General features: G+C 40.9%; 1 protein-coding gene across 23 annotated transcripts in view; it reads right to left on the minus strand.

The window, feature by feature from the left end:
• itpr1b (inositol 1,4,5-trisphosphate receptor, type 1b) overlaps positions 1-25,595 on the minus strand; it is a 160,182-nt gene that overhangs the window by 14,629 nt on the left and 119,958 nt on the right. For 20 of the 23 annotated variants that reach the window (XM_072666263.1, XM_072666257.1, XM_072666262.1 and 17 more), the window contains 7 exons: positions 17,206-17,381; positions 13,577-13,741; positions 13,265-13,454; positions 12,686-12,781; positions 11,935-12,065; positions 10,581-10,746; positions 8,649-8,809 (listed from right to left, as the gene is read on the minus strand). In XM_072666263.1, the coding sequence (XP_072522364.1) occupies positions 8,649-8,809; positions 10,581-10,746; positions 11,935-12,065; positions 12,686-12,781; positions 13,265-13,454; positions 13,577-13,741; positions 17,206-17,381 (1,085 nt within the window). Of the gene's footprint in view, positions 1-8,648; positions 8,810-10,580; positions 10,747-11,934; positions 12,066-12,685; positions 12,782-13,264; positions 13,455-13,576; positions 13,742-17,205; positions 17,382-25,595 lie in introns of those variants that run through there. The other 3 variants (XM_072666259.1, XM_072666244.1, XM_072666258.1) reach the window with 2 other exon arrangements.

Here is a 25,595-nt window from a genome sequence, read left to right on the forward strand (position 1 = left end):
GAAGGTGACATAATAAAAGCAGGACAAATTGGCAAGCATAAAAATTTGAGACAAGGGCCAAACTGCGATGGCTAGATAACTTGAGCAGAACATTTCCAGAGCATCTCCAAAACATCAGGTAGGCAGGTCTTGTGAGGTGCCCCATTAAAGCTTTTTGAGACCCCACCTCCCAACTTACAGGACATAACCCCTGTTACGTCCTGTAACCCCATGTATTATTCAGATCTTAATCTTGAAGCAGAAACTACTGAGAATTATTTGGTAACCGTTTGGTTTAGCATATCTTGCGTGGAGTTCCACAGGGTTCTATTTTAAGGCCTATGAAACTGGATCTGCTGCTAACGTCTTTGTGTCCCAGATACCACAAGACACCGTCAACAGTCTTGTGGGGTCAATGCTTTGATGGATCAGAGCTGTTTTGGCGGCACCAGGCGGAACATACACAATAGTAGGCAGGTGGTTTTAATGTTATGGCTGATGGGCGTACACTGCTGGAAATCAGTTCAAACATAGTAACTCCTTCACAAGTGTCAGATTGTTGTTGTTCCAGTCTGACATACTGTAGCCAAATTGAGGAAAAAGGTACAGTAATACACTTGTTTCGTGACTCATACTGCAATCCTCACTTCCTCTACTTTCAGTTCTACAGAAAAGAGAACTAACGCTATTTCTATGAAGAAAAAAAAAATCCCTCCAAACGTGAACACAGAGATTACTCAAGTCCACATCCGTTTTCAGCGGGGTCTAACATGGAAATGAAGCGGCTGACGAAACGGTCACAAGCTGGAGTTATTTCTTAATATTATAAAAAGCGTATGAAAACTGAGATCTTTTTAATAACGTGATTCTGCAAGTGTGTGTGTGTGCGTGCCTATGATCACAGCCAACAACCCCCAACAACCCCTCTTGTGTTCCATGACTTTGGTTGAATTGCCAGTAATTGTGCGTGTATTTGTGTGTGTTGGTGTGAGTGTGTATGCAAAGGAGCGCAAAAGAGAGTGAGATAGGGCGAGAGAGCAAGATAGAGAGGGAGACAGAGCTCTCACCACAACAAACTTGACTGCATCTGCTGCTTTAATGGAAATGAAGGAAGTGTGAATTTCATTACTAATACCACACTCACACACATTAACACACACACACACACATGCACGCTCTCAAACACAAGCTCACGCACACGCACACACACACAGGATGCTCTGCGGTCTAAACAGAGTCAGCGACGTCAGACCCGTACCCAGCCCCTTCATCCCCGCCCACACGAATTGACAAGAGGGCAATATTTCTGGCGTAGTGAGAGTCACTCATCTTACCAGGGAGGAAACGGGACATGATGTGGGTCAAGCTAACATTTACGGGAGCTACAAGCGTGCAGGCCGTCCTGTGATGCCTACAAAACAACAACGGATGACCCCGAGCAACCATTCAGAAACGTGCTGAGTGCAGACTACTGACTTGAGTCAGCGCTCCACAAATGAACACCTCCAGCATTTATTGGAAGCTCTCTTCCACGACGTCATGAACACTTCGGTGGTCGTGCGGCCGAGAAATTTGTAAAACCCACAACTCATCGTTTTATCTCTCTCACACTAGCTCTCTTTATCTCATCTTCATCTGAAGTCGCTGAGAAGCAGACAAACAGCTTTCTGTTCACATGTGTATATATATTTTACATGTAAGCCGATCATTCTGCTTGTGTATTTGTGTGTGGTTTTGTTTGAGTCTAAATGTGCATGTCACACTGCCATTTTTACATGGCTTGACCTTATCCAGATGTAATCCTGATACTCAAGACGCATGACATGACCAGGTATAAACAGGGTCACTGATTATCTGATTCCAGGGGTGGATATACACTATATGCACAAAAGTATTGGGACACCTGCTCATTCATTGTGCATCATCTGCCGACATCAAGGATATTAAAAAGTGTAGAGTAACTTTTGTTGGAGTAACTGTGTACTGTTTAACTGAATTCAGCGACAAGCGTGTTAGTGAGGTCTAGATGTTGAATGATCACAACAACATCACCTCATCGTAAACTCTGCAACTCATCCCAAAAGTATTGGATGGAGCACCACCATCATTTCAGAGGACACAGTTCCACTGCTCCACAGCTCAATGCGGTGTGGTGGCATGGTGTCAATAGGTTCATGGTGCACTGTTCATGTATATCCTATTTTATTGGCAATACTTCTCTAGATGGACTAGACAAACTGTCAAGTACTAGACAAGCAATGGGTGCAAGGTATAGCTTAATACAATAATTTTAAGGGGTGTCCACAAACATTTGGACACAGTGTTTAGGGCAGCAATTGAACATTTCTTGAAGATGATGGTGTTGAAAGCAGGAAAAATGAGAATCTTCAAGCATAAGAGTCTGAGACACTTTGACAGGAGTAAAACTGTGATGGCACGACGACTGGGTTAGAACATCTCTAAAAAAAAAAAAAAAAGTGGTGCAGGTGTTGTAGGCTGTTCCTTGCATTCAGTGGTCAATACCGTCCCGAAGTGCTTCAAGGAAGGACAACTGGTAAACTGGTATCAGGGTCATGGGCACCCATGGCTCACTGATCCTATCTTGCTGTTGCCTCTAATCTTTTCTTGACCTCAAACTACATCTCAACTGCATCCCATCCCATTCCTCACTCCAAAAAGCCTTTATTAAGCTTTATAAATACTATTTAGGTATATTTTAGGTGTATAATGAAGTTCCTCTGCAGATTAAAGCTTGTCCAGGTCTTTTCGTCACCCGTCATGTATTTTAATGCCATTATCTGAATGAATGCTGCTGTGTTCATTATCAATGGCGTACAGATCTCTTAATGTGGCTTCTGCCCTTCTCTGACATAGGCTTTAGGCATGTGTGCACCTAAAGGAGAACGTGTCTGTGTGTGCGTTCGCATGTGTTCAGGAGCTGTGAAAGGCAGCTAATCTTCCGTCAGGTGCTTCCTCATAAGATAGCTCGCCAACCCTCACACAGAGGCCAGGAACTGGGCCAGTGGCCGGCGGATCAGAAACTGTGTCACCAACCAAACAGTGTAGTGCCTGCGTCAAGAGAGTAACCACCCGTGAAGTAGGGGCTTTCCTCTGCACTGTTCCTTCCATAAATGCTCTCAGAACATTAGAACTCCATGCTGATGAATTTCGAAAGCTGCTTCACTGAAGGGCTGATTAAACTCCATTACTTGATTAAAAAAATAATCACCACTGATTAAGCTGATCTTCTTGATAAATCGGTGAAGATTAGTCTGCATGATGGGCAGCCTGCATGCTACTAATGCGTGTGTTAGATTCTCCTACTGGTCTCTCTTACAGTTCACTCCTAAAAATAAAGGTGCTTCAACGGGTTCTTTGAGCGATGCTATAGAAGAACTGGTTTTGGGTGCCTGAAGAACCATTCTTTTAATAGAGCGTGTTCGTGTGAAGTTCCAAAAGTGCTTCTTCTATGTCATCACTCAAAAGACCCTGTGAAGCATCTTAATTTTAAGAGTTTAAGAAATAAAGGGGCCTGATGGAAACTCCTATGCATTTTCTGCTGCAGTGTTTTATAAATGTTGTCAAATTCATCATTGGTCAGTATGTGTCCATCTATACCATTTTAAAACCATGTAATAACTTGATTAATTAAAATAACAGTTCAGCCAGTAATGCAACTAAAGCTGCTAACATTGAAAAAAAGTGAATAGCAACAGAAAAGCGCTATTTAAATAACATCATGCAAACTATTACTTTCATGAGGCATCAGGCATTCAGGTATCATCTGCTTTAACTCTCAAGCAGCTTTAGCTAAATAAGGGTTAAAAGAAGCAGAGCGTATAAGAGTTTTTCCTCATGCTATCACACTGATTAACAACTGCTAATGTGTAGAACAGTATGTGCGATTGGCAGAACTTAAAATATAGATGTGTGTGTGTGTGTGTGTGTGTGTGTGTGTGTGTGTGTGTGTAGATGTTCATTACAGTGTAACTAAAGACAGATTTGTGTAAACTATATATCCAAATGTGTGTGGACACCCCGTCTAATGAATATACTCACAGCTTTGCAGATGTGCACATACACAGCATTTCCTGTAGAGAATATGCCAACAGAATAGGACTCTCTGGAGCAGATCAACATGAACCTATTGGCACCATGCCTAATGCCAGGCATGGACTAGAGGGGTATAAAGCCACCCCAGCATTGAGCTGTGGAGCAGTGGAACTGCATTCTCTGGAAAGATGGTTGATGCTCCATCCAATACTTTTGGATATACTTTTGAGTTGGGGTGGTGATCAGCAAACATCCTGACATTAAAACTGTTGTCACTGAATGCAATCAGATTCTCACAGCAATGCTCCAAAATCTAGTAGAATGCCTTCCCTGGACAAAGACAGCAATAGAGACAGTTACTCCAACAATACTCCTGGTTTCGGACAATGAATGAGCAGATGTCCCATGTACTATTGTTCACATAGCGTATGTGCAAACACAGTCAAAAGTCCAATTCCAATTCTTAATAACTCTCAGTCACAGCAGCATTATTTAAATATGGTGAAAAAGGGGCATTAAAGGACAGATTGAGTGATTAAATCGAGCACACAGGTTGTCTCAACATTCGTCGACAACCCTTTGGGGTCAATCCTTTCCAGTAGCTATTCTGTCACTGGCACCCACTGTCTGATTCCCGAAGGCCGTTAAAACAGTATTTTTCCAGATAATTCAAGGTAACTTCAGTTAACTGAACTTCGGGATAAAAGTGGGACAAATACACAAATACATACACACAAACACACCCACATACTCCAAAAAGGCTTTCCCACACAGCTTAGCAGCGATCATGAGACTAACTCCAACGCCTCTGGCCATCTTGCTGAAGGTGTGTGTGTATACTCAAGTGTGTGAGCGGTCAAGCATTAGATGACTCCTCTTGTGGATTAACGCATTCCAAGCCGCTGCAAGGGCCCCTCTGAGCCTTAATGCAGACAGACAGATTCAGTAATAGTGCTCAGATTTGAGGATAAAACATGAGTTCTGCTACCCTCATTACATAACTCAGTGGCCTAAGACGGGGTCAGTTCAGCGATTTACTGGATGGAATGTGGTTGAAAATACCCGGCTTAAGTAGACTACTCTCTCTAAAGACACCCCAACCAAAAGAGGGTGATGTGAGGTAATTCCTTACAATGATTCAGACCAGCCTGTGTTTTTAAGGCCCTGTAGACTGTTTCAAGTCCATTATAATACAATCAAATTCAGTTACTTTTTGGTTTCCTGACCCATCTTTTAAGCACAGTCCACATTGTGCTTAAAAGCTTAAAATTGTAATATTATTTGGGGTCACTGTCCTGTTGGAACACCTAAATGGGTCCAGGTTTCAACCTCCTGAAGTATGATGCTACTAGCAGTTACAATGTTGATTGTTTCATTTGAACTCCTTCACAAAACAACTCTTTGTCTCATCTGACCACAAAATGTTCCCGCTGCACACTTTACTTGAGCCTGAAGGTGTTGATTTTAGAGCAGGGCCTTCTTTTTTGGACAGCAGCCTCTCGGTCCACCGTGATATTTGCTTGCGGATCAGCTCACTGCTTTACGTTGTGGAATGTGGTGGAAAATACCCAGCTAAAGTAGACCACTCTCTCTAAAGACCCCTCCAACCCTCCCTTCAAACCCAAAGAGGGTGATGTGAGGTCATCCAGTATAATGAGTCAGGCCAGTCAGTGTTTCTAAGTCCTTTTAGACTGACTGAAGACCATAATGAACCCTGATCAGAATTTGTTTGAGTTCAATTAAATTTGTTGGTTGCCAGGCCTTTTAGGCGCAGTCTACATATTGTTTAATAGAGCTGAGGTCAGGACTTTAAGAAAGCAATTCTAAAATCTTTCTAAATTCTAAAAATATATGTCTGCTTGGGGTCACTGTCCTGGAACACCCTAATGGGTCCAGGTTTCAACCGCCTGAAGTATTATGAGTTAGTCCTCCTTCTTCATTATTTCATCGACTTTGTGTAGCAAACCAGTTCCACTAGCAGCAAAACCACCCAGGACATGATGCTACCGCCATGCTTAACAGGTACAGTGTTGAATGCCTAATTTTTACTCCTCAGCAAAACAACGCTGTCTTTGTCTCATCTGACCACATAACTTTTGTCCAGAAGGCTTTTTCTATGATCCTTTGGTCAGCTACAAACTTTAGCTCAGCTTGAAGGTGTTGATTTCAGAGCAGGACTTTCTTTCTTGGACAGCAGCCTTTAAGTTCTTGGTGATTTATGCTTAGGGATCAGTTCAGCGTTTTACAGTGTGGAATGTGGTGGAAAATACCCGGCTAAAGTAGACCACTCTCTCTAAAGACCCAAACCCAAAGAGGGTAATGTAAGGTCATTTTTTACAACGTTTCAGACCAGTCCTTGTTTCTAACCTCTTTTAGATTGATTGACGACCATGATAATGAATCCTGATTGGAGTTCAATTAAATTTGTTGGTTGCCTGCTTGGTTTCCTGGCCTGCACAGTCCACATATTGTTCACCAAAGCTAAGGTCAAAGCCATTCCAAAAGCTTAATATTAGTGTATTTGGGGTCTCTGTCCTTTTGGAACACCCAAATGGCTCCAATTTTCAACCTCCTGAAATATTCTGAGGACGTTCTCTCACTTTATCAATGTGATGTTGTCGCCACCATGCTTAACAGCTGGTACAGCATTGAATGCCTTATTTTCACTCTTCGTCAAAACTCCGTCTTTGTCAATTTGACCACAAATCTTTTCTCCAGAAATGTCCATGTGGTCAGCTGAACACTTTTGTTCAGATTGAAGGTGCTCATGGTATGCTTTCTTGGACAGCAGCCTCTCAGTCCATGGTGATGTACAACTTGCTTGACTATATACAGTAACACTGGTGTTTCAATAGCTTCCAGTTCATGGCAAACTAACTTCCTCTCAGCTGCGGGTGACCGTTTAATCTGTATATAGTCAAGGCACACTCGTCATTAAACCTACCCATCAACTACAGCCCGTAAGAAAAATAAAAGAGAGAGACTCTTCCCAACGTGAGATGGAATTACTGTCAAAAAGAGAACTCTGTCTACGCCTGTGCTACACAGCGGAGCTACTGAAAGTCTCTGAATGAATGTGTCTGAGTGGGCTCTGAGGCTGATTTTGCCATCAAAGGCTTTGTTGTCATTTCAAACGGGCCACATTACGCATGTGTATTCCGAAGAAAGACTCAGCAAGCAGCATCAGAGAACTGATCTAAAGCTGCAAAGCTCAGGCAGAACTGCATGTATGCTCACGCTCACACGCGCGCACACACACGCACACACACGCGCATACAGTGACACACACACGATTTTCTCATGTGAAACATTTTTCCAGATCATGATTCTATGATTCATTTACGGTCTACCGACGTATGCGCCAACATACCCAGTCCAATGTCCGTAAAACACCCAGCTGCAAACATCACCTGAGCATTTGTGCATAGAAATAGAAATAGAAATCGGCATATGTTTAGCTTTAACGGTAAAAGGGATCTGAAGTAGAGCTGGGCAGTATGACTGTATTAATTGGTACTGTGATAAATTGCAAAAAATCCAAAAATATTGTGGATATTGACAACACTTAATGGGTGAACAGATTTAGTACTGTGTAATTGAATTTATTAACGCTAAGGGTGTGTCTTTTAAATCTCAAATCAAATCATTGGTACTTCATTTTTGTCTTTTCTTGTTTATCAGATATATAAAAAAAATACATTATTGTTATTATTAGTATTACAAAAATGATACAATTTTATTTATATAGCACATTTAAGGCCAAAGTGCTTTCAGGTTAACGAACAAACTGATCTCCCCGATGGTTATACAGTCAACAGTACTAGTTTCATGTACACATGTGTCCCGTATTTCGTGAAGTACTAGACGCATGTCTTCAACTATTTTGACGTATTCACTAGTCATTTACTCCCGAATGCTCTTCATTTAGCCCGGGGCTATAAGAGGACTGTTCTGAGTTGTAATAGTTTCAGTTTCATTATTCTGAGCGATTGCTAATCAGACTCTGTTTGAAGGGGTAGTGTAGCTGCTGCTGATTTGGACTGACTAATCTGGAGAGTTGGAAAAGGGCAGGAGTTCTGTTCAGATGACCTTATTTAGGATATGAAAATTAAAGACAGACAATATTAAAGACAAAACAGCCTTGTCTCTAAAACTATGAAATGTAGGGACAGGTTCTAACCCAAATTTTAAAAACTCAGGCCGATATCTTTACATACTCCTCAAAGAACGTCTCCTTCTTCCTGATTAAATGTACTGGATTACCTTGGCCAGAGGACAGATCTAGATCTCCAAGGACAAGGTTTTAAATAAACTCGGCAGGAGCACAGACCTCCAAGAACAGAGCTGAACTACGCTACTCCACTACTAGAGTAGCTCTCCAGGAAAGGGTTGTAACTGAACTCTGCATGTACATGTCCAGAGGCAGCTCTGAAACTGAACTCTGCAAGACCCTTTTAGAGCAGTACTGGGGCTAAAATTTATCAGAGGGCAGTGTTTGAGGATCAGGGTCCTAATAAATAAATTCTTAGCTGCAGATAATCTTGCAAGAAAGAAAAAAAAGGTCTGCAAGTCATCTCCAGGAGCAAGTATGAGCATCCATGGTCAGAAACACTTACCCTGATCATCTCTGCAACATAGCTCTCTGGTCCTGTGTACTCTGTAGAGTCCTTCACCTTGATGAGCACGATGAAGAACAGGTAATGCCACATGTTGTGCTCCACCTTGATGTGCTCCTCAAAGGTCACCGTCTTGTTGTCAAACTTGTCCCTCTCCAAGCCTGCAAGTGCACATAGACAGCTGAAAACTTACTCATTTAGGATAGGGACATAAATCTGTTGCTTGTTCAACAGATTGGTGGTGTTTAATGTTACACAGTGGTGTTTAATGTTACAGCAGCACCCAGCAGGTAAACCAGACAATGTCAAACACACTTCCTTTAGGTGCTACCTGGAAGTCTGAACCTATGAACCACATAAGCCTTAGGAAGCCTGGTGACAAACAACTAATTAACACTTACTAGATATGGCAAAGGAAACGTTCTTCAGCCAGTTCACCAGTATAATGTCAAACTCCATCGAGGTGCTACCTGATCGTTAGAACTCATGGAAACCCTGAGCCCTTTTACATCAAGTGAAGGTTCTTCAGACCTTCAAAAAGTTCAAGTACGGTTCTTCTATGGCAGAGCTCCAAGGACCATTTGAAGCTTCTTTATTTTTAAGAGTGTAGTTCACATTTACTATACAGGGCAAAGAAAACATTCTTTAGCCAGTAGACTGTTATCATAATAAAGTCTGATGTTGCTGCATTACAGAAATAGGCCCTGGTAGTTGGCAGCAATTATTGACTCTAATTCATACTGGAATTGGAATATTCTTCCAGATACAGATTTCCTCCACTTCCACTTGACTGTTTCATCACTCAGAGAGGAAGTAGTTTGTAAACAAACATAGCCGTCTTAGGGTGTGTGTGTGTGTCATAAGTAAGCGGAGGTGATGGGTCTTGTGACAGTCACACTACAGAGCTTCTTTTAATACTGAATGATGGAATGACCAATGGAGACACGCTAATTGTCACTTGCTGAAGTTGAATCATTTGTACTATTTAACCATATGTATCTTTAAAAAACACTGTACCATATGTATATGTATAACACTGTACATTTCACACAAAATGTTCTGAAAGGCATGTTTATTTCTTCGTTATAATTAGTTTAAAGTAACACCTACGGGACAAAAAAAACAGGATCCCAGTAAACAGTAGTTTCATTATAAGCGTGCATCCTACACATGATTCACACTTTTGTGCAAGTCATAAAACCCCCCTTTTCGGTGATGAACAGCGAATTGCCAAACAAAAGGCCTAATTTGGGTGTTCCATCATAGGAAGACTGTGAATCTGTATGTGTGTGAAGACTGGGCCACTGTAGCAGCCGTGACTAAGCCTTCTGGGAAGAGGGGGCGTCTCGATGTTTACACTGTTTGAGCGAAAACAGCTCGAGCTGTGCCTGCTAACTGGGCAAGCAGTTTTAAAAGGTCTTCCGGATATGCAAAGCGGAGATGAAATTTACTATTAAAGACGCTCTAAGTTATACAAAAGTACAGTTTTACTGTATTACTGGTCACACTGCTAGTCACGCTGATGCCCACATGGCTTAGAATAGGAAGTTGACCGCCGGAGAGAAGATTCCCCCCGGGGAGGGCCTTTGTTTGTCATCATAATGCACCATCTCATACTTCTAGTGCAATATTGATGTTGTACCAGCTTAGATACAAATACAGATCTGGTAACTGCACCTTTACAACCTTCCTAAAATCAAAGGTGCTACAAATGGTGCTTTAAGTGACGACGTAGAAGAACCATTTGTGGTTCCATAAAATAACTCTAATTAACAGCATTTTAACAGCATTGCTCAAAGAACCTTCTGTAGCAACTTTTCTCCCAAGACTGCATTGATTAGACTACAACAAGTAGTTTGTGTCTGGCTGGACTACAGTTGATCAGAAACATAGTCTACAAAAAACATACATACCTAAAAAGTATTAACTCACCACAGATGAAGCAGGTGGTCTTGAGTACCTCTTCTTTCTTCTGTTTTTCACTCCTCAGGTCAGCAAAGGTGTCAATGATGACACCAAAGATTAGGTTGAGGACAATAATGATTACCATGAAGAAAAACAGCAGGTCATAGATGACTCTGGCTGCAAAGAGAGGCTCCTGGAGAAGAGATAAGAGGAGTAGATAACATCTAACATCTAGTCTAAGCATTATGTTAACCATAAATATAATGCATTCAAATGTATTTACAGTTTTCAATGTCAACGACTTTAAAGATCAAGTCTGAAGTTCTTATTTATTACATAACCTGCAGCCACTCCACCCAACTCTTTAGTGACACCAATGGTGGGGCATTAGGGATCATCTCTGTCTAAAATATAATGTGTTTTCAACAAGTGATAATCCAGTTTCCTAAAAGCATCATATTATTGAAATCATGATTTCATATTATTGAAATCATGGTTGTTGTAATGCAAAGCTTATGAGAAATTCGCTCAGGGTGGGTAGGGTGGTGTGTGGTTGTAAAGATGCATTAGATAATATTTGTCAGTGTGTACAATCTTAGGTTTTTGTGAGAAGTGTGTTTATTAGGCGGTTTGGCTAGAGGATGTGTAGTATACATCTTTAATTCTGATTCGCAATAATCTAATGTCTATATGCTGCGTTTGTAGCATTTACCATACTATACTTAGAAATTAACACAAAATTGACACAAAATACATTTACCAGGTAAACAAGTGCTGAAGCAATTGCACTGGTTTATACTGTAAGTGTGTTTTGAGTCAACCGATTTCCTTTGTTTATTCTAAGTACAGACAAGTAATTGTCTGGGGGTAATTGACTGTGCATGAAACTGCAACAGAGAACTGAAATACTGTAAAAAAATGCTCGAGTATTTATTTAATAGGAAAAGTGTGTTTGAGATGCATGATGTGTACTATTCACCTGATTTAATGTGACAATGATGGAATATTTATGACAACTAAATTGTACTAAACTTTTGAGGGTTTGCTGAGTGTTTGGGTAGAGTGATTGTACTATACCTCTTTGTGGGGATTGATAAGGTAATGATTCATTGTCTGGGCTAAATGATTTGTACTATACCTCTTCGGCAATGATTTAATGTCTGGGTTGAGTGGTGTGTTCCATACCTCTTTGGAGTGTGATGACTGAACTGCACTAAACTGCATTAACCTTGTCAGATAATGACTGGATGTTAAGGGTGAGTGGTGTGTACATCTTTATAGGGACTGATTAGCCAGTGATTCAGTGTCTAGGTTGAGTGTTGTGTACTATACCTCTTTGGAGGGTTTGATTATGCACAGAGTGTTTGTTGTGCAGTAGTACCTCTTTAGATGGCTTTCTGAGAACGTCTCCGACTCCTCCGCCACTTCGGAGGCCATGGCTGAGTACAGTTACAATGCACATAAGAAGAGAGTCACATGTGCGCTCCTTATCCTCCACCACCATCGCCACTGCTGGGGCAAGCACATACACACAGCTCTAATTAACTAGGGTCATGGGGACACGAGTGCTGTGTCTACCATAAATGTTCTACAGTGCCAAAACAATCATCACTTGTATTTTAATTTACAATTATAGTGGCCAGTGAAGCTACCATGCATTGCAGCAAAAAACAAACAAAACACCCTCACAATAACACCCTGTTAATAATATTGAACTTTAGCTATTGGCCTATTAAAATGCAGTTAAAATGCAATGTGAAAATGAAAGGCACACACACACACATACATACACAAGGAGTTCACATGACACGAAGTTGTGGAGGCTCAGTCAGATCAGACGTCTGATCATCTCCATTAAGCACATTAAACCAGCCATACATCTTAAATTTGCCCTCTGAAAGCCTGCTTTCGGATGGCTTGAGCAGCTTGACCTCTGAGCCTAGGCCAATGCGGATCTGCTGACTTCTGTTCATTAACATTTGACCCCTAGTACCCCGCTCCCCCTGGTCTTCTAAGGAGTAACGATGTGTTGCCCCTCATCTTATCCTTGTCTCATGACCAAGCAAGTGCCACAGATTTAACACTTGGGGAGGAATGTATTGGTGTGTATGATTTTGTGTGTATTTACTTACCGTCTGTCGTGGTCTCGGTTGAACAGTTCTCTCCACCACCTTCTTTTCGGCAAACACCACCTGTCAGGAACTCACTCATCATACTCGCCGATTCCTCTGTTGAATAGAAAAACATCCAGCAATAAATGCATTACCCATTGAGTCTCAAGCTACATACTCAAGCTACATTAGAACAAATGCAGGGAAACATAAATACAGCAAAAAAGGTACAAGAGTTTCTCATTGTGAAGAAAGTAGATGAGATCTTGTGAGCTAGTCAGAAGCAAAGCTTGGTTACAGATTTCTCCTGGACACCCCAATTCCATCAGCAGCTCACCTGATTTACCATCATTAAGCACTGATTTACCAAACCAGGTGTTGGATGAAAACCATACAGTGATATTAAACCAGGACTTATCTGTATCAATGTTACAATGTTAATTAGTATTTATTCTAATTTTAGTGTTTCAATGAGTAAATAAACACATACATACAAGATAAGGAGCTTTTCATTAAAATTTTCACAGGTGTAAAAAACATTTGCAGAGTACTGTACATATTCTGGATTAAGATTTTGAAAACAGTTCTTGTGGTCCTTACCAAGTGTTTTGTTGGGGATTCGGTCGACGGCCAGGATGAAGTCATCTTTGAAGAAGATGTAGCCGACTATGGAAAAGAGATAGACGAGGATGAGGGCGAGCACAGCCGTCAGCACGATGGAGCGCCCATTTCTCGTCACGCTCTTTATCACGTTCAGCAGGGTCTCCTCCCGGTAGATCAAATCAAAGAGCTGGGCAGACAACAGAATTTACTCAATAGGACATATGCTCTAGTATAGTGAATGCACACTTCTGTATGTCTGTGTTTGAGAGTTTAGCTGATATATCCATATGTGTCCAGCGACTCCCTTACCAGCAGGCTGTAGAAGAACACGTGTACAAAGACTCCGAGGCTGCAGATGATAAGGTAGAGCAAATGATACAGAAACTCCACATCCATTATCATGGCCTTGTAGCCTCTTGTGAACGTTCCCCTGTTCCCCACGAAACTCATCAGGAAGATCACCTTATTGCACACCTGAGATACAGACACGCACAGCAAATTACAGAATACAGCAAAATACTGTTAAAACTATTAAAAAAAACAGAATATCCTAGTCCATATGTGGCCCACAGTAATACCCCTTATGATCATACATTACTTTCACACCAATAAGTAAATAATTAATAGTGCTTACTAAGTAATGAGCCTTAAATGTATTAAATAGACCCAAAACTTTCACTGTAAGACTTTACAGGACACTGAAAATTGTGCACATGGTAAATACATTTCTGTATCATTTGCTAATTAAATACATTTACTAGGCTTATTATTCAGTTATTTGTTTTTAAAGAATATATCAAAACAAAACAAAACAAAAAACAAAACATCAGAACTCAGAAAACTAAAAGCAGTGAAAAAAACAGTAACATAGACAGCGCAGGCAAAACAGACAGAGCAAACACTGAGACAAAACAAGCAACAGCTAAGGTATGATAAGCAAGCAGGGCTAAAGACAAGACAGGTGGAATCACTGATAACGAGGCGGGGCTAAGACGAAGACATGAAAACAGAGAGAACATGGGGACAGTAAACAAAGGCACACAGACAAAGACCGAGACAGGATAAGGTGTTATGCAAGTTCTGTAGGAAGCTGGTGCACATTCAGAGCTTTAGGGCATTTTCACACTAGCCTACTATGCCTCTGCCTGCTCTGAGAGTTCTGGTACATTTGGTCAAGTGTGAAAGCTATTTTTGAGCCCAGGAGCGGCCCAGAGAACTGATGGTCCTTCTGAAATCAGCGGCCTGGGATTTGCTTCAAGTGGACTCTGGTGCGGTCTGCTGTGCATTCAGAAGCTAACTGCTCCCTGTGCCACATGTGGGGTTGCGAGATTGACTCATTTAGTAATGTCACTGCTTCGAGTTATCTCCTGCATTGCTAAAAACCTTCTCCTATGAAAACGTCTGGTTTGCAGGTGTTTCTGCACTGAGAAATCTAGAAAGCACTGTTCCTCAATGCTTGAGTGTTTATTTCCAAGAAAAATAAGGGAAAAGCAGTAAACGGGATGATCCTTAGCATTTTGCAAAAATCAATCCACGGTTTGTATGGCATTCACGGATCTGTGTGAAATCAAACCAGTGATGATGATGAACCCCTTCCCCAAGCAAGCCCAGAATCGGTATTCAGGACAAGTGTGAAAACGCCCTTAATTTTCCATTTAGTACAAATTTCCCCACAATATTAATTCCTAAGGGTAATAGTGAAATCAGTGCTTCTCACAGAATCAACTAATTTACATAGTACCTCCCATTCATTCTACTGCTGGGTTTAGCCCCATCCACATACTGCAGGTCTCAGCAGTGCTCATATCAGTCTCAAATCAGTCTTTAGGGCACAGTAACAGAAACAGCATGTTTAATCTAAGAGATAAGTAGAGGATGGAAAATGGCCATGCAAAAATAAATTATGACCAACCTGGAATACAAAACCACACATATAGTCCTTAATTATTTATCTCAGCAACACTCTAAAAATGAAAGGTTCCACAAAAGGTTCTTCAAGCTATGCCATAAGAGAACCATGTTTGGTTCCATAATGAAACATTTTTATAATAGAGATTTGCCCTTTAAATCAATAAATTACCTTTATATCAAGAGGTTTTGGGGTCTTTAAAAGATTACCATCATTAAGCACTGATTTACCACACCAGGTGTTGGATGATGACTCTAAATGATTTTAGACTGCCATGAGGAGAGTATTCAGAGCATCACTCAACTCTGGACAACAAACAGAGCTGATGTGGTTTGACAGTGTTTGCAGGGACGACATGGCAGGGAAGCAGGGCAGTATGTCACCAGCTGAGCAGTTCCGTGCTTGTGTTCGTCCGTGCTGAACTCAAAAATGTGTGCATGCGTGCATGTGAGTATGTGTACACTGCGTACAGGCTGTAGCAGAACAGTAAAGGGCCTTTCACGGGACAAGTATGTTTTAGCAAAGGGGTGTAAAGACAGAGTGGAATGGCTCAGTGACGCACTCCACACCTCGGCTCAACACGGAGACTGCACAAGGAGTGCAGGGGTTACACAGACACACACAGTAAAGACTATACATATATATATATATATATATATATATATATATATATATATATATATATATATATATATAAACACACACACACACACACACTACAGGGTATGAACATATGCACACACAGCCTAAAAGACACACACCCTCTTACAAGGGCAGATTCACACAGACACAAAGAATGATACAAAAACCCTTGGTTGTTTTTTTGGTTATGAGAATTTTAGGACACCCTATGTCCTAATAGCTGGTATTTCCCCCTGGCTGAAATAACTTCAGTTAGACGTTTCCTATAATGTTTTCTATAATGAGTCTCTGAAATTAGCTGGGAGAAAGTTTTTCCATTCCTCCATGCAGATCTCTTTCAGATGTTTGACGTTTCAGTGTTAGTTTTTAGAAAGATGGTCTCACATTTTCCTCAAGCACCCTCTGATGCAATAAAGAAGTCCTAGTGGAGCCCTAAACAATCAAATGCTGTGTCTGGTTTATGCCAAACATGTTCTCTGATTTTGTGTCCAAATAATTCAAATTTGGATTCATTTGTCCAAAGCACATTATCCCAGATATCATGAAAATCATGGAAATCAAACTTGTGTGGTCTCTTTCAGATGGTAGATGCTGTACTTAAGACTTCAACTGTGACAAGAGCTACCTGTAGATCCTGTGATGACATTTTAGGAAACTGTGTGTGTGTTATAGTCTCATTACTTTATTAATTATCCAACTGCATCAGGTAACTCAGGTTATTGTGACCTTAAACCAATATGAAGTTTAACCTACTGACTTGCATTGTTTATTATTCTAACCTGCTAACTCTTAATAATGTTTCTTGAGGTTTCATGTTTGAACATATTCAGACATTATCCACATAATTGCATCTTTATGTAGTCAGATTAAATCAATAATTATATTCATGCATTTAACCTTCACTGGTTCCAAACAGGAATAAAAAAAACCCCTACAATATTATTTAAATCACCTCCAGGTGTATTGTTTTGAAACATGTGAATAAACCCAAGGGAGAGTATAGCCTCCACTCTGGGGGGGTAGTTTAAGCCTATGTAAGTAAACAATGAGAGACGTCATATGCCATCACATAAGTGTATATCATTGTATTACTTCACTAGACTCAGTTTGTATTATTATTGACCCCACTTATAGGGCTGGTTGCAACATTTGAGCACATGACTTTCAGCTAAACTGTTCATAAATAGCAAATCTTGCACGCAAAGTCGATATTTTCATTTGTAATAGACGTGTGGATCAGCTGTGTAAAATTACAATTAATCTCAAATACTGTAATACAAATATTATGCAAAAATGTAAATGTTATAAATCTAGTGTGGTTATGCCCTGCTCTCTCGTACCTAGGCCAAAATGATATCAATGTGTATTAATGCACACAACCACTCACATTGAATGCCCCCAGCAGGAAGAGTGTGGGCTCAAGGCCGACGGAGAAGATGAGTCGGAGGATAGTGGAAGCGATGAGGGCTCGGATTCCATGAGGCTGCGGCAACACGATCACGATGGCCAGAGACACCAGCATGGCTGCCCATAACAATGCTGATAAGTGAGGCTCCAGTGTGCCTGACCAAATAACAAAAACACACACACACACAGAAAGTGTGTTTATTTGACACACTTTGTTTATTAAACAAATAAAAAAAGAATAATAAAAAAAAACAGATTAGAAAACTGACTAGAAGAAAGTTCCAGTGTGTCTAAATCTAGTCTTAGATTTCAAAATAAAAACGAAGGGGCAACACCAAAACCAAAATTGATTCCATAAAGAACCATGTTAGTAACAAAACATAGAGTGGATGTAAAAAACATTATATTTTTAACCAATTTAAAAGCTTAAAGAATCATTTGAACCCCCTTAACAATGTAGTAGAAATGCTTCTTCCCTGGACAGTAGAGACAGTTACTCCAACAGAAGCAGGACAAGCAAATTTTTTTTTTAATATCCTTAATTTTGGAAGAAACAATGAATAAGCAGATGTCCCAATATTTTTGGCCCATATTTTTCTATAAATATAATGTCATAGGCTTTAGTCCCTGTCTGTAAAGTGCACTAAACAGCGATTAGGGTGTTACTTTTAGCAGTGCTGCTGTCCACTAAAGCATTGCAAGAAACAAGAATAGGGTAAATAATCCTTTGGACTGTGACATAACGTTCAGTTCAGATCTGGCCTTATTTAGTGTTCATCCTGCAATTGCTGCTGTAACCCAAATGTGCAATGTCCACTGCAATACATTTTCTGAACTGCCGGTCTACATTCAATTTCCTCTATCTACACATTCCCAGACACACTAATCTGCTTTTCCCTAAAGAGTGCCTAAGCCTTCTAAAGTAAACAATGAGAGACAACAATATAGATGACATTACTCTCAGTTACATTTTAAATTATCTAGCAAAACTCAAAGAAACTATATTTATGTATATCAAAAATCTAATGCTTTTACTCTCTGCACAGTTACAGTAGTAAAGTTTGGGCATACATACAGGGTTTAAAGGGTTTAAGCAACAGTTTATATTAAACTGTTGCTTTAGCCCCTTAAACCCTTTAAACCCTGTATGTATGCCCAACTTTCATAGGCCCTAAAATAGAACCCTGTGGCACTCCGCAAAACCAGTAGTTTTTGTTTTAGGGTTAATATGGAATCCTAAACCCACGGTTTAAAGGTTAATCTAAATGTACAATGTTCACCACAATCCACTTTTTCACCTTTATCACTCCCGACTCACTTTACTCTCTCTGCATTTTCCCAGACAGACTAATCTGCCCTCACCCAAAGCGTGACTCACCCGGCTGAACTGTGTTTACGGAAAGTAAAACTGCAAAGCACATCACACGACTAGAGCTAAGTCTATCCTAGTAATACCATACACTTCATTCAGCGTAGTGGTCGGAGAGACAGAGACAGTATCAACTTTGCGTGGAAGCCCAGCCATAGTGGGTTCACCTGTTAAACCTGCTCTGGCACATTCTAACCCTGGGGAAACAAGTTGATACATACACTATATGGACAAAAGTATTAAGCACTGTATAGACACATGCTCATTCATAGTTTCTTCTGTAATTAAGGGTATTAAAAAGTTTTGAAAGAGTTTATCCTGCTTTTTCTTGGAGTAACTGTCTCTACTGTCCAGGGACCAAGGTTTTCTACTAGATTTTGAAGCATTGAGAATTTGACTGCACTCAGCCACTAGAGTGTTAGTCAAGTCATCATGTTGAATGATCACCACCCCACTCATCCCCAACTCATCCCAAAAGTACTGTGTGGAGAACACAGTTTCACTGCTCCACAGCTCAATGTTGGGGGGCATTATACCCCTCTAGCTCACAACTGGTATTAGGCATGGTGCCACTAGGTTCATTTTATGCGCTCCACAGAGTCCTGTTCTATTGGCAAAACTACACTACAGGGACTAGACAAGCTGAGTATGTGCACACATTTGCACATCTGTCAGCAATGAGTGCAATGTAAAATAGCTAAATGTCTGTGGGATGTCCACAAACATTTGGACATATAATGCACATAGATGGGAGTTAAAAAATGTAAACAAAACATAGGATGGCAAAATCACACTGAGAGGGTGACACGTTTCAATACTACTGAGGATCAGTGAGGCTAGTGGGAGTCTACCTTGTCAAGCTTGCTAGCAGGCCCATCCCTGAACACACAAGGTATACATACACATACACACACGCACACAAACCCTGCTGTGCATCATTTTAGAATATATAGTCTATGCTATGCAAAAAAAAATGTGTATCTTCAAAACAGCAACTTTACAGGAGAAGGGAAAACCTTCTTAATTTTTAGTAGAAGTAAAAAGATTTTAAATTAATTTCAGAATATTTCTATTGGTCCGTTCATCACAGAAGTCTGACACAATATAAAGAACAACTGCCAGATTCAAAGCGTGACAGTGACAATATGCACCTGTACTGCTGCTGTCCTAACAAAATGTTGGCTCTGCAAATGACAGCGTTATAGTGTATACATTTAATTTAAGGATATAAATGTAATATACATTTCATAAACTCCCTGTATACTAATCTCAAACGCAAGAAAACACACACACACACACACACACACACACACACACACACACACACACACACACACGAGCGTGTAAAAGAATGAGGTCAGTCGGATTTGCAGGATCTCCGCAGAAGCATCACTTGAGCCTCCCTCCCTCCCTTTCTCTCCCTCCCTCCCTCATTCCCACTGCCCCTCCCTCACTGCAAGAAGATCACATGACAGGTGCTGGTTACATAACACAGGGTGCTAAAAATAGCACAGAGTGCTGAAAGATGCATGAGTGTCGGTCTGAGAGAGGAGAGGAGCAGCGCTCCAGCCTGCAGGGCCCGCAGCCAGCAGCACAGCTAGAGCCGCATGTCACAGCTCCCTGCGTACATCCATTCATCTCCCCGAAACGTCCATACACACACACACACACACACACACACACACACACACACACACACACACACACACACACAGTCGCGCCTCGCAGGGGTCAGGGAAGGATAGGCCCAGCTCCTTCTCACCTTCCATTCCAAAAGCTGCAGTGAGTCACAAAGTCTGCAGAGCACTTTAACTAAAACACACACTCTGAGGCACCATTACACTGAGTCTGTGTGTGGGTCCAGCTTTCAAATCAGCACTACACTACCACACAGCTAGCATGCTAGTGTCAATTTCACTGTTTGGTTAACTAATGATAAATCTGTAGATTGATAACCTAAGAGTAAACCTTAGCACTGGCAGTGGATATATTAGGCAGTGAATAAGTGAACAGTCAGTTCTCAAAGGTGATGTGTTGAAGCAGGAAAACTGGGCAAGTGTAAGACTCTGAGCCACTTTGATAAGAAACAAACTGTGATTGCTAGACAACTGGACAGAACATCTCCAAAACATCAGACATGTCTTGTAAAGTGTTCCCGGTATGCAGTGGTCAGTGCAGTCCATGGAGGCTCCACCTCACACTCACAGGATTTAAAGGATCTGCTGCTAACGTCTTGATGCACAGAATGGTCAGACCTGTTGTGGCGGCAACACAGGGAACCTAATCAATAATAGGGAAGTGGTGTTAATGTTAATGTTACAGCTGATCATCAAGACCAAAGACAAAAACTCAGAAGTTCATAAGAAGGTTCTTAGATGCAAATAATAAAAAAAAATGCTGGTTAAATCAGACCCTGGTTCATTTTTTTTTTAACCCTTGGTGCGATTTGCTTGGGTAGGTGTGAATACAGTAATCATGCTTGGGTGTGGACCAAAACAACCATACAAAACCTTCAAGGAACAAAGAACTTGAAGGCTCCTCAAAGCATCTCACACAGTTCTCCACAGTTTCAAACTGAGGAACCTCCAAAAGTTCTGCAAATGATCTTATACTTAACAGTGTAGCGCCTGCTCTATTTCCTGCATTGTACAGATCCGTTACAATCAGGCTAATCAATCAGAGATCTGTTGTCATGGTTGCAGACCAAACAAATGAGCATCCAGATGGCAGCAGAACAGCTCATCTTGTTCGTAACAGAACACACAAGTTTAGATGAAGAGCAGCAACACGCTGACTAGAAATGCGGAGGTTCAAGAAAACATACGACAAAGCAGAGCTGAAAGGTGGGAAATGACGGTCAGTAATTTACAGAGACTTTATGAGTTTTGTCTAGCTGCATCCTAGTCTTTTCATGTCCACAAAGAACCGTGAACTATAGCCTCGCTATTGAGCACTCGTGAGGAGGAGGGAAATTAAAAAGAGCAGGTGCGGACAGGGAGCGGAGAAAAACAGAGAAAAACAAAGCGTGGACATTTATGAGAGCTGTGGAGTTTCTAGCCATGTTTAACAAAATCATCTGTTCTTTTCATCCAAAAATGTACTTGGGGTGAAAAGGCCTTAAGCAGAATTTCTTTTTTTTTAAGGCAAGAAAGACAAACATGAATCCTGTCCTATGTGCTCAGACACTGTATTGTTTTGCCATGGTACAGTTCAGTATTGAGCATCATTGCACTACACTTAGTATCAGTATTTAAAACAAAATGTCTGGTATGAACATGCAACAACCATTACGTCTGCTGTTTTATGGGTTAATCCCAAAGAGGAAGAGAGCAAACGGGACAGGCTAAAAGGAAATACTGTGATTTAAATTTGATCTCCCAGCAGATTTGTGTGAAAAAGCCAGACATGGCCAGGATGGTTCCAGCTGATCTATGCATTCTATATATGTACTTATGAGACAGCACATACTGACCTACATTCAGGAGTCTACTCACACATGAAAGAGGGGAGGGGCAAGACTGGTAGGTATGTATAAGGAAAGAGGGTGAGGTGGTGAGAAGAGTGTGAGAAGGGACATAGCACAGTTGTAGTAGAAGAGAAAGGGGGGAGTAAGGGGTCGAAACACCCAAAGGCCACAGGCTCAGATATGCTAACTTTCCACACACTTGTTGGAATGACTAGTGGCCCTTCATGCCCTCTCTCCTGCAGTCTCTCTTTCTTTCTTACAGACAAAAAAGTCTGCTTTTACACAAATGTCCAGATCCAGATCCTAAAGGTCACATGTCTGTATTATATGCTAATGTAAATGTATAGTATAGCATTATTATATGTAATATGTCTCATACGTATTATAAACACTGTCCATGCCATGCCTTATTATCTAAATGGCAATTTTACAGGAGAACACACAAAACATTTTTGGACCAATTCTATTCGTCCATTCATCATGAACATCTGACACAAAATGGAGAACAATTTTACGTTCAATTTATGTAAAAAAGTGAGAAACTGAGAGGTTTTTGCGTGACCATGAGGATACGCAAGCATCTATATGTCATGACAATGCCCATATGCATTTTACACAGATCAGCCATAACATTAGCACCACTGACAAGGGATAGATCTATCTGGCAGTAAGTGAACAGTCAGTTCTTGAAGTTAAATGGTGAAGTGTAAGAATCTGAGCTACTTTGACAAGAACCAAACTGTGATGTCTAGACGACTGGAGAGTCAGAGCATCTCTAAAACATCAGGTAGGTCCAGCGGGGGGAGGGGGGGGGTGTTCTGATGGTTTGTTCTGTTGTGGCGGCATTAGGGGGACCTAACTCAATATTAGGCAGGTGGTGCTAATGTTGGCTGATTGATGTATACAGTGTTGTAATAGTACTTTAACTAATAAATAAATAAATAAATACATACATATAAGTACATTAATAAATAAATAAAAATGACTGAGAACTAGCCTTAAAGTTAACCCTAATCTAAACCATTGGAAAATAAGTTTTTTTTCCTTTCCATTTATACAGCACTTAAGAAAGTATGGACTAGCAAGGTTATAACTGCTTTTCTCTGCAGATTTAGACATTTAAAATAATAATGTACAAACCAAACACTAAACCTTTACTGTGCACAAAACAAGAAAGTGACCTCATTTTTTCCAAATGCAACCAAGTTTCATTTTCATAACATTTGATCTATTCTTTCCATATAAATGCCTCATTCAACTGTTCAAGCATCTGGAGTTTGGTGCCAAAAGAAGCACTACTGGGTTCTGGCCCGAAGTGGGGGGAAAAAAGAAGAAGAGACAGAGGCAACAAAAAGGAAATAAACTAGAGAGTGGAAAGAGCACGTAGCATTCTCACAACATCTCATAACATCATTCTCATGAGCACGGAGTGATGCTGCCTTCAGACCTAAACGCATTAGAAAATCCCTACGGTACCCAATCAGCAGCGGGTGAAGATCAGGAAAAAATACTAATCAAATACAAACTGCCTTCCTGTTCAAGCTGCCAGGAGCAATGCTGAGCAAAAACGAGAGTGATACGATACACAAGTGCAATACATCACAGCTGAACTCAGTTTATAGGATGTTAAGCAATTTACAAGGCAGCCATTATTTAGAAAAAAGGGGGAAAAAAGCTGAAACATCTGCTTTTCTCCTTCACGTTTTTCCCCTCAGTGACCTGAGCTGAACCGAGTGGTAGCTGTTGAGCTGCTCTTGGCTGAGTGAGGAACTTCGACTACAGAAGCCACATGAAAGAGGCAACGCTGCCAAAAGGCTCGACTCTGCACAGGCAGCGGTGAGGAAGCTTGAACAAAAGAGAAATCACCGCCTGACCCCGGCCTGAACAATACAGAGTTTATACCGCTTCTCAAAGCAGGCTGTTCAGCTGTTCACTGTAGCACTGAACCACAAACAATGGTACAACTCATCACCCCGAGAGAGAGAGAGAGAGAGAGAGAGAGAGAGAGAGAGAGAGAAAGAGAGAGAGAGAGAGAGAGAGAGAGAGAACTAAACTAGAAAGAAAAACAGGGACAGTTAATTATCTCAGATAGTGCTTTGTATAAATAAATTATTGATATTATTATTATTAATATTATAAGATCAGCCAAACTGACCTCTCTGCTTAAACAGTGTTCTTCAGGCAGGTTGGTTGAAGGTGAAAAAAGAAAAGAAACACAGAAACCCACATAGAGAAGCAGAGGAATTTAAGGCAAAAGATGGAGAAAGACATGATATGAAAATGGAGATGCAGAGACACTGAGGTGGAGAGAAAATGAGGTATGTAGAGGAAACCCAGAATTACCATGAAGAGATAAACAAGAGGAGAAGGTGATAGAGGTGAAGAATGAAGGACATTGAGAGATGAGGGAGAGGTGATGGAGAAAAAGATGGATGCCAAGATTGAGGTGGAGAGGAAAAAAGAGAAGATGGAGATAGAGATGGACAAAGAGATGGAGATAGAGATTGAGATAGAGATGGACAGAGATTGAGATGGGGAGAAGAAAAACATGATATGGAGATAGAGATGGACACCAAGATTACCGTGAAGAGAAGAACGAGAGGAGATGGAGATACAGAAGGAAAGAGAATGAGATGGAGAGAAGAACGATGAGATGAGATAGACATGGACATGGAAATAAGGGGCAGAGACGGAGAATGAGATGGCACAGAGCCTGAGATGGAGAGGGGACAGAAACAGATGGAAAGATTCTGGGGAGGAACTGGAGAAGGAGCAGAGAGGAGATGAACAGTAGCTAAAAAGGAGATGGAGTGCCCTCCAACCAGTGCAGGTGTTCTCCATAGCTGATGTAACTATGAAGTAACCGGCCATGCTACACTAGTATGTAGGTCTCGGCTTTCAGGGCAAAATCTCAGTTCTGAAAACTAGTGATGTCACATTCCACCCACCAACACACTCTCAGACAATGTGTGTGTGTGTGTCAGGTAGTTGGTCTTTGCTGTAGCGATAGAGTTAATGTGACCTATATCAGCTTGCAACCTGCTCCCTGATTCAACATCAGTACTTAAGACGTCACCTGACTCCAACACACTCGCACACTCACACACACACACACAACTCTAATTAGCTAGGGTTATCAGGGACATGAGAGCAGTGTCGTAACAGAAGATTATGGGGTCGGTGTGTGTGTTTTGTGTGTGTATGTGTGTGTGTGGTGTGTGTGGTGTGTGGTGTGTTGGAGTCAGATGACGTGTTAAGCACTGATGTTGAATCAGGGACCACTATCAGTAAGCAGGTTGCAGGCTGATGTAGGTCACATTAACTCTATCATTACAGCAAAGGACAATCATTGTGGGGAAAAAATATTTGTCAGCTTTTATTTACATTTGAACAAAATGTATCATGTCCAAAATTATTCATACCCTTCTCAATAATCAATAGAAAATCCTTTATTGGCTTTTACAGCAGTCAAATGCTTCCTATATTTGCTGATCTTTTTTTTTTTTTTTTTTTTTTTTTTTACACGTCTCCATGG

This window comes from Salminus brasiliensis, chromosome 21 (assembly GCF_030463535.1).
Source record: "Salminus brasiliensis chromosome 21, fSalBra1.hap2, whole genome shotgun sequence".
NCBI classification, from domain to species: Eukaryota; Metazoa; Chordata; class Actinopteri; order Characiformes; family Bryconidae; genus Salminus; species Salminus brasiliensis.